The sequence below is a fragment of the Myripristis murdjan genome, chromosome 14, assembly GCF_902150065.1.
Source record: "Myripristis murdjan chromosome 14, fMyrMur1.1, whole genome shotgun sequence".
NCBI classification, from domain to species: domain Eukaryota; kingdom Metazoa; phylum Chordata; class Actinopteri; order Holocentriformes; family Holocentridae; genus Myripristis; species Myripristis murdjan.
The window spans coordinates 32,351,318-32,362,097 of NC_043993.1; the positions used below are offsets into that span (position 1 = coordinate 32,351,318).

General features: G+C 39.0%; 1 protein-coding gene across 1 annotated transcript in view; it reads left to right on the plus strand.

The window, feature by feature from the left end:
- doc2b (double C2-like domains, beta) overlaps positions 1-5,124 on the plus strand; it is a 145,877-nt gene extending 140,753 nt beyond the window's left edge. The window contains exon 10 of the mRNA XM_030068535.1: positions 1,325-5,124. Within this exon, the coding sequence (XP_029924395.1) occupies positions 1,325-1,461 (137 nt within the window). The 3' untranslated portion in view covers positions 1,462-5,124. The remainder of the gene's footprint in view (positions 1-1,324) is intronic.
- Positions 5,125-10,780: the final 5,656 nt, after the last annotated feature.

Here is a 10,780-nt window from a genome sequence, read left to right on the forward strand (position 1 = left end):
ATTCGTGTCAATTAGTGAGGCGAGAGAGGGCTCCAGCCTGTCCTTCAGGGCTCCGCCTCTGGGGGGAGAAGCTCCACTTTGTCCGTGTCCAACTTTCAGAAATTTCAGCAATGCAAAAAATAATAATAATAATAATAAAATACAAATCAAAGTGTGTTTCAGACGCTGATATGGAGGTCATGAACACAGATCACAGTCACATCAGGAAAAAAAGGGGAAAACAGACGAATTGAGTAGCATCAGTCAAGTTTATAGGTCTTTAATGGCACTAACATCTGCGGCTCTGCATTATCAGAGTGGATTATTGAGTTTCTCCCTCTTAAATATAAAGAAAAGCACTTGACGATATTCTGACTAATGATGGCAGTTGGTATGGCATTAGTGGATTAGGGCCTAGTGCACTGATATCAAACAAACCTCACTATGATAATATTAATTTGTGATATGCATTTCATTTTCATTTTAGTCAGAACTATTTTTATTGTTTTTGTGTGTGTGTGTGTGTTTGCATTGAAAAAAGCACCATTTCAAGCGAGTACACACACAACACCTACCTTTCTTAATATTCTACAGCCCAAAAATACATCATTCTCTGTGCATTATATAAGCAAAAACAATGATTTTTAAAAATGATTATTTTTTTTAAAATTGCATGCCAAAAGCAAAACAAGGAAAAGAAGTGAAAATAAAGAAAGAATACATAAATAAATGGATGTTTCTTCTTCCCAGTTATCCAGAAATCAAGATTACTCTCAGTGGGATTTAACATATAACCAGTCTCTGAATAACATCCAGGATTAGCGCTCTTGTCTAATCACAATGATCTGTACACACACACACACACCGTACCTCATCCATCTTTAATAATCTGCACAGATATCTGTTCATCTGTCATGAAATGAAAAAAGCGAGTTCATATTTTATAAAAATCCGGAAAATGGAAAAGAGTACCAAGTGCATTGCATTTAACACTGCATTTTATACAATTAGCAGAGATATTGGGATTAAATGGTGCAATTTAGCAGCTGTAAAGTTAAGTCCTGAGCCGTTTAAATCATAACAATTTACCTTTGCTAATAATAGTTTTAGTCGGAGCCTGAGGGCATGTCTCTATCTGACGATCATCCCTCCATGCAGATGAACAGGAGACAGAATTTGCTTTCTGTGCGCATTTCTGAACTTTTTGTGCGCTGGTGAGGAACTTCTCCTTGAGCGTGTTGTTTAAACTCGGCTTTTCTAATTTGATATAATCCAATTCTCCTGAACATGCTTGGATGGAAGCCCGGCCTGCGTCCTCTGACCGTCTCCCTCTGTGTCCTCGCAGGTGGCGTTTCCCTGGGCATCAATGCAAACGGAGAACGGCTCAAACATTGGTTTGACTGCCTCAAAAACAAAGACAAGAAAATTGAGCGCTGGCACACACTGACCAATGAATTGCCTGGTTCTGCATACAACGACTGAAGACCCGCACCCTGTTGACCTCTCTGTTGGCCCCTTCCAGGTTGCAGCAGACAGACGTCCTGCCTTCATTTTCCTACTTTTATCCCAGCTCTTCGGATCTGGATTCTCCCAGGTTGGCCACGAGCCTCGCGATGACCTGTGACACCTCCCTGATAGTATCTCCTCTCTCGATAGGGCTTGTTTCAATCAGAGAAACGGAAAGCTCACGTTTGTGTTCAGTAGCAGCGTCGCGTATACAGTAGGGGTTGCATGACAATTGGAAACAAAAGTCGAAAGAGGGAGCTTTAATGTCGAGTGTTCAACTGGCTACGATTATGATTTCTCACACTAGGCGACCGCAGATAGAGGGAACACACAGCGTGCGCTTCCTCATCGTTCACATCATTTAGAGCAGCTACCTCATTTGGATCATAGCCTTTTGGAGAGAATTTACCACTGAAAATCATCTCTGCCAGTTTCCATCTGTTTCATGGATCAAGAGTTCCCAATACTACTAAAATATCTGCCACAGTCCCCTAAAACAACTGATGCAAGGAGCAGATATTAACCCTATGTACAGTCATTTGGGCTGAGAAACAGAGCAGAGGCCCTACAACAGATGTGGCAAAATGTCTCGCTGTGGGAGTTAATGAATAAATGGGTACCAGAATGTCACTCGGATTTCAGTGTTGTAGAAAATGGCTCAAAAAAAAAAAAAAAAAAAACTGCCACAGACAATTCAACACAAGCAATTCAATAATAATAAAAAAAAAGAGGTTGCATTTGTTGCAATCATTCGCCGCGACCACAGCGAGTTTGTATGAACCCCAACCAACAAAGTGAAGATGCTACAGGAAAAAAAAATTAAAAAAATGCAAGGATTTATGAGCATCAAGAGACGTAACATCTGATATCCAGTTCACGGCTTTGACTAATGCTCAGCTGTTTCTTCATGTTTGTTTACAAGCTTTGGCAGTGTGATCCCAAACAAACTACATACCATAATGATAATAATAATAATAATAATAATAATAATAATAATAATAATAATAAAGTCAACTTATGAACTGTAATTCAGACCACAGTCAAAGGTACCCACTGGAAGAGTTTCTGGCTTTAAAGGCAAATTGAAGTGTTGGGTTGCAGAGTCACCTGGGCGTTAAATGAGTCCACATGGTGCTGAGATCTCCTCATTAGCTGCTCTGTGCTCCACTGGGCTGCGGCCCCTCCAAACTGTATTTCTGTCTCTGCAGTCGCTTTCCACAGGGCAGAAAAACAGCTCCACAAATAACACTGAAACAAACATAATCAAAGCGGATGATGCCAATATGATAAAGCAAACCTCTTTTTCCCATGTAATTACAGCACTGGCGCAAGACTATTATATCTACGGTTATTGCAGATGTTCACTGCTGGATCTACTTTCCAATTCAAACAGGAGAATAACAAGAGGAAGGTGTTTAATTTACTCAAAAAGTGGGAACCGGGATTTGTTGCATTTTATGTTGAAATAATGCAGTTGGTTTATGTACTAAAAGAGTTTTTTGATACCAATTTTGCTATGGAAGTGAATGGAGAGATAGAAATACGCAGTTCAGTGCAGCACAGAGCAGCTAAAGAGGAGATTTCACCGCCACGTGGACTCATTTAACACCCGGGGAACTAGACAGCCCAGCACTTCCAGAGCGCACAGGCGTCTCAAACCTTCAGTGCAACCCCTATCCTATAGCACGCGCGCAGCCCTGCTGAACACAAAGTTTACACGACGGAAAAACGAGTTTCTACAAAACTCGCCGACAGCACCTTCGACTGCAGCGTGGAGAAGAAACACCTTACACGTACACCCGCTATAGCGAAAGGGCCGAATTTTAACACGGAAAGTTTACGTCAAACACTGCTCCAAAAACAAAAACCAACAAAAAAATAAAAAATAAAACAAAACAGGAAAAAAAAAACAAAAAAAAAAAACGAGCATGTATTGTTTACAACAGCCTACTCTTGCTGAAGTCCAAGTTTGCTGCTGAAAGGGCGACCGGGCCCTTTGCTAAAGTCTTTGCGATTGTTCCCTCGTCGAATGCTAGCTTTGCAGAGAATGGCAGGAGCGAGACGGGAGTAATTTTTAATCTACTAGCTCTGTATGTATATTGTCACTATGTTGTTGCATATGTTAATTTTGTTTTTTGTTTTTTTGTTTTTTGTTTTGTTTTGTTTTTTTTTTAATGTAAACAACTCCACTGTAAATGTATCAAACCGAATGTACATGTTTAACCCCTTCTATTCCGCGGTAAATCCTCCGAGAACGCGCACCTTAGTGCTCTGTGTCGTTGATATTGTTCACACGTCAAATCTCAAGCTCTGTTTCGGTATGTGGGAATAGAGACGGTTGAACTCACTCGCTCACGTAGTCCATCATAAATATGTTTACTTGGCCTCCTACTAGCCTGTTACATTATTTATGTTTAGTTTTTTTTATTTTATTTATTTTTTAATTATTTATGTTAATGGTTTAAAAGTAACCCTGAGATCCTGTATAGTCCTGGAAGTTTACCACAGATGTAATGTCAAAACGGTTCACGAGTTGCAGTGCCCTCATGGATCAGTGGGCTGGGATGCATGCCATGTATTTGTGATTTTATGAGTTCGACTCCACACCATGACCTTTGCGGCTGCATGCTCCCCTTCCTCCCCTCCTCATCCTCCTCCTCTCCCTCTTCCCACCACTTTCTTGTGAATTTCCACCGTGTACGGCCTGGTAATACAGAAATGTCACTCAGATATTCTGCATATTCCTCAGCGTTCCTGTCAGGCTTGCATTTCAGCATTTCAGCTAGCAGCTTGACGATAATGATAATAATAATAATAGTGATAATAATAATGATCATTTTAAAAAAAGAGGTTGATATGAACTTGATCCAGCTGTTCCCTCATGGGCATGTTTGGCTCTAGAAGCATGTTGAATGTGGCTGTCAGTTCTCATTGTCACACGTTTAGTAATTATTTCAGCTCAAGTATGAACCGCTCGTGGATAGTGACTAACAACCCTTGTGCAAACCGTCATTTCGTTTGTTTTATTTGTTTGTTTTTTCATAGTTTTTATCATTATTCCCCCTCTTCTTTTTCGAAAGATGTTTTGTTCCATTCATTTTGAAGAAGTGCTCATTCTAACAAAGGCGTAATAAAAGCGTCACATCCTCACATCGGCTCCTTACTCAAAAGGGGAAACTCCACATGCATTTCTTTGAATGTTATCATTTCTGTTACCGACATTGATTTGTGAGGCACAAACTGGCTATGAAACCTTGTTGGCATTTCAGTATACTCAGTGATCCCTCTTTCTCCAATGAATATACAACTAATACAACTAATATGTGATATTTTGTAATCTGTCTGCCTTTGTATGCAAGCTCAATATTACGGAGAAAAAAAGAAAAAAAAAAAACAACTGCATGCGTATGTTCTTGGTTTTGTCATGAGATGATTTTGCCTAATGTTTGATACTGTTTTCTGTAAAAATACACAACTGTGGATGCTATAAGGTTATGCTATGAGTCAGTCTTTCTTCTGGACAACATTTTGTACCTTTGAACACTATCGCATTGCCTGTTTGGCTGCTGTATTGACTATCTGGAGGTGTGACTTGATGTGAATTAAAATCTCTCCTTTGTTTTGGTTCCTTTTTTAACACTCAGGCGGTTGTTTGGATTTTTCTGGTGGGTCTCCAACTGTAAAACTAAATATATACAGATATATATACATACACACACTCACATATTTATATAGATTAAGTCAAATTACATCTACAGTGCTCCATCAAGTAGCCATGTTATTGTGCATTTTTGCACTGCATCGAATGAGTATACGCTGGATTACTGTAAGAGAGATTTCTTTGAGATAATTCTGTTTCTGGCTGGGATTCAAGCAACAGAAGGTCATTTCGCTCCTGATATTTTCCATCGTAATGGTGAAAGGTCAGTCTCTCTGTATGCAGGGGTAATTGTTAAAAGTGCAGCAAGCGGCGGAAGATCTGCCACGAGGAACGCTGACAAAGTTATTATCTTCCAACTTTGATGGATGTCAAAGCACGACAGCTTTTTTTTTTTTTTTTTAATTTGGCCACCTCAGTGTACAACATATGTGGGGGAACCTCACACCTGGATTAGTGTAACCGATAACTTGTGTTAAGGTAAAGTCGTGATCAGATGAAGTAAACAGGTTCATGTCTGCGCTGGAGTTCGGAGTGTGAGGCTGATTTTTCTCCTCCATCTGTCACCCAAGACGAGACGAGACGATCAGTATCAAATTTATAAAGTGAGCAAACTGAAGTGTTTGCACTGCTGATTCGTTAGGGAGTGTATCTGTGATCAAAGTCCTATGTTCTCCTCGTGGCATTTTTATTTTTTTATTTTTTTTTTAAACCACCAGGTGTACCAGGTTCCCTTAGTCCAGTGTTCCCTAAAAAAAAAAAAAAAAAAAAAAACACCAATGTGGCACATTCACAAAAATGCATCAGCAAATAATATCTGAATATCTTCTTCAAACACATTAGTGCTGCACATCACAGTGAACAAGAAGTAAGGTCCATTCTGTGAAATTCATGTTTTTAGATGTTATTTCATTTGAGCGTTGAAACAATTAAAGATTAACATGTTTTAAGACAAGATCAGTTTTAAATAGCAGCATGAACAGGTCAGAGAACTTTACCAGAGGTAGAATTGTCAAATTTGTGTGGCACTTTTCATACAAACAAAGTGGAGCACCGAGTGCTTCACACAAAATCCTTCACAAAATCCTTCACACAGGGACTGGAAGTGAACCGAGGAAATGCTGTGGAAACACCAGAAGCAGGATAAAAGCTCAAAGTGAAAATAAAAGAACCAAAATCAATCAGTCACTAAAAACTCTAAACAGCAGGAAAGAAGTCAACAGATGATAAATTGTTAAAAGGAAAACAATCCAGAAAATACCAATAACTAGATAAAAAATGAAATACCAACAGTAAATGCATCAAGTGTATAAACAGACAATAAATAGATAGATAAATAAATGAATTAAGTTTTATTAAAAGCCTGAGTACAAAGGTAGGTGTGTAGTTTTATAGGTAGGTAGGTCAGCATTAGCAATGGCACGGGCATTATCCACATAACGTTAATTATTACCAGCACACACAATATCACCCCAATAAACCATTAACAAACTGCAAAGTGTCCCGTCTGTCTCCTCATCATCACTGTCCTGTGCTCCCAGCATCAGGCGGCTCCGTGAAGGTGTCTCCATGCTGAGGGAACATGGGCTTGAGGGAATGTTTCAATTTGAAAAAAATCATTTGAGGGATTCTTTTCTCTCAGTTTACAAGTCAGACGGAGGGAACATGAATCCCAGCGAGCCGAGGACCTTGGAGTTGGAGTTTGTAATGAACTCCAGCAGCTAACGATGAAGAACGAGGTGAGTTTGGTGCCGGTGAGTCTCATTAATCTGCATGGAAATAAATGACTTTTACACTTTGGTGGACAGCAGGTGTGCAACATTCGTGCAAATGTGAACGCTACATAACCTGATTTTACCAGCTGAAACTACTTGGCCCAGTTTAGGAAAAAGATCAAGGTTTGGAAAAGGGTTAGGGTTGGGAAAAGGTCCTGGTTAAGGTTAGAAAACAGCCAGCAAGCTGCAGGATGTTTCAGCAGTGAAAGCAAAAACGTGAAAAATGAGTGGCTGGTGAAAAAGACAGACAGAGAGAACAACAGGATTTGAAGCTCAGTGATTGGCTGTTTCTTGAGGCAATGCTCTGTGGGCTTTTTTCCAACATTTTTATGCACACAGTCTTGTACCTTTTTGTATGTTTGCATAGTTTGAGATATTATATATTAATATTTTAAGATGCGGGTTGATATGTTTCCACTTTATATGAACAGCGTAAGTTATTAATCCAAAACAAGGCAGCAGAGAAATAAAACAGGTGATCACAGAGAGAGTGAAAGTGTAAAATCCTGGGAGGTAAGAGTGGATGTCACAGCCCCTGATGACCTTTGACCTTTTCCTCCTCCCTCAGCAGCCGAGTCAGGGCTGCCAGCTGTGAAGTGCAGCTGGACCCCCGACCTGCCAAGTCCCGAATCCAAAATCAAATCTCCACATCTCTTCTAAAACTAGAGCTGTGTTTAGGAGCTCTGACTTTTAATTCAAAAGGTTTTATTTCTCTGAACAAAACACATCATTTATTTATTTATTTTATTTTATTTTTTTTTTTTAAGATTTTTTTAAAGAACAATTTGGGAAATTTTGTGGTAATGTTATGGTAATTTTCTGGTCATTCAATTTTTATCATATAATTATAATATAATATAAATATAGTTTTATGATTTTTTTTACTATTTTTGGCAAAGGTTCTGGTATTTTCTTTTTCTTTTTTTCCTCATTCATTGTCTTGCTAATTTTCTTTTTTCTGGTCATTTTTAATACATTTGGAATGTAATAATTGATAATTTCAAGGTACTTTTCTTGCACTTTTTAAAATAATTTTTTGCACAATTTTCTTGTAATTTTGTGGTAGTTTTCCTGTAACCTAACCTTGACCTTAGTATAATTTTTTAGTGTATAATCTTTTTGACAGAAATCAAGTGAATTTTTTTCAGGTTTCAAGCGAGGAAATCTAATGCCTCATTAATTTATTCCCAAATTCCTAAATTTCTCAGTTAAAAGACCCATATGGTGAACATCTATTTTTTTTTTTTATCCTGAACCACAGCACAAAATCATAAAAATTTAACATTTCACCTTTAAGTATTTTTTTCCCCCTTCGTTGCTCCCATTACTCAGTACAAACTAATGCTAATAGACTTCCTGAGAAGCAGACCGTACCTCCCTCCCACTTTCCTTTACTTTAATTAATAGTTAAAACTAATACTTATATAACCTGTGTGTTGAGTTAGCAGCCTGTGGCATTTGGTGTGCTTGAGGGTGAACAAAGTCCATTAATCCGTGGAGAACAGTGTTTACACAGATCACCGAGGTGTGTGCTGGAGCTGGGAGGTACTTGGAGGATGTGGGCTGACCCCTGCCAGCACTGGGGCTGTTCTCAGGATTTCATCTGGATCACGGGGAAGAGATTAACACTTAGCCCTGTCCTCCATTTTACATGCCTTTTTGTCTGAGCCCCTGCTGCTTGTTAAATGTCACTCAGCACAGAACACCTACCCCCCACCCCGCCACCCCCCCTCCCCCAAACGTAGCTGCAGTGTCCCAAGCCTGCATGAGCTGATCCCCACTGTACCTGAGGTTTGGATAGTGCTAAAATGGTTTAAAGTTGCTTAATTTAACAATGAAAAAAAAAAAAAATCCATGCAGACACAGATTCATATGTACAGCTTTGTGTTGACATGATATCAAAATCAAAGGCTGCAACACGTGGTCGCCTAATCCTCCGGCAATGTCTGAAACACCGACTCTCTCACCGCATGATTGTATTATTTCCGGAAAATGTGGTGTCGAGCAGTGTGTGTAGCTCTCCTGGATGTATTAGACGCCCGGGTCGACTCTCTGATCTCCACACAGTCGTGATGCTTCCTGCCGTTCGCCAGCAGCGGTCCAAAACTCCTGCCTTTTGCGTGGCACGATTCAAGTTCTTAATGTTTAACAATCTGCACAAGGAAGTTTACATCCTCTTTATTCCCCTTTCTCTTTAAATTGTCTCACAAAAAAAAAAAAAAAAAATCAAAAGTTTAAGTGAGATCAGCAGGATTATGTACTATATACACTCACTTTATATCACACTTTATTAGGTCCACTTGTATAATCTAATACAATGCAATCCAACTGTTGTGCCATAAAGTTTCATTTCCTGTTGCCTGTAATGCTCAGCTGTGGACTGCATTTTATTGAGAGCTGTTTCCAATATTCTGTCCCACCTCATGTATAATAAATAGGGAGGACAAAAAATTAGAAACACCTCTCAGTATAATGTAGTCCAGTACAAGACCTCTGCAAACTACAACCTCAGTAATAAACACAGAATCAAATTTACACAAAAACTACACATAAACTTAGTTAAAATTTATGGCAGAGCTGTTGTTGCACCGAACTGCATCAGACTGGACAGCTGGAGCTGAGGAAGTGGCCACTGAGTGGATATCGGTAATGATTAAATGATGGGATTTTAAAAAGGTCTTGGATATTGTTGGCTGCTTGAAAAGTTGAATTTAGAGTTTTCCTCTCCAAACAAACAAGTCACATTATGCAGTCAGTCTCCGTTCAACCGCAGCTGTTGCTTGGATACATGATATTAGGTCACATTCAGGCACTTTTGAGTGTTCATTATAAATATTTTAGCTGATATCCAATGAGCAAAATAGAGGCAGACGCATCAAGACAGAAGTGGAAATTTGTGACACATTACTAATAAGACAGAAAACCCAAAAGGAAGCGAGGAACATCAGCATGAAAACACAACGTTGGACAGACACCATGAGAGGAAAGGAGTATCTGAAATTCAAATTGGATTCTGTCCAAACAAAAAAAGCATTTTTAAGTATTTGCCTGAGCGATTCTTTTTTGCTGATTGTCCACATCTTTAAATTTCCCCAAAAACAGTATTTTGGGTTGAAAACTGAAGATAATAAGGCATGTTTGTATCCAGATAGATCCAGATTCAGTTTATGCATCTCGAGTGACCAGTTGTGCTCAGATACCACATCCTCGCTCTATATACCAATTACATGACTAAATAAAATGCAAAGAAAATCTAATTTCATCACAGTCTCTTTTTATGTCGCTGCTGTCAGGGAGGAACCTCCATCCCGACAGCAGCAGACGACACAACTGGCCAATTTTCAGTGTATTAATCATGTGGTTTTGATTATATTTGTCTCTGCTATGTGTATTGTATGGCAGCCTGCCACTGTAAGAGCATGACCTGTCACAATAAAAATCGAAATCAATTATTTTCTTTACAAAGTACTGCAGGACCGTGACCAGTGGCAGCAGATAGTATCAGAGAATGAAGCTCAGTGAGGTTAAAAGGTCACGTCAGCGAGTTAATATTACAAAGCTGAGGACGGCTCTTTATTATACACAGCAGTCCTATGATGAAGATAAAAGATTACATTTTTCCTTGACTGAATTTGTAAGGTATGCTGTTTTTTGTATTTTTTGAGATGGAGGTTAAGAGAGGTTTAATTTAAAAAAAGGAGCTACAGGTACAAATCAGTTTAGGACTTAACTTTCACAAGCCAGATCTACAAAATAGAAGACAACAAGAACGACAGAGAGGAATGGGAAACAGATCGGTGAATATTCCTGTTGTGTGCGTATGTGTGAATGTGTTGGGTGTGCATGTACATATGATCACCTC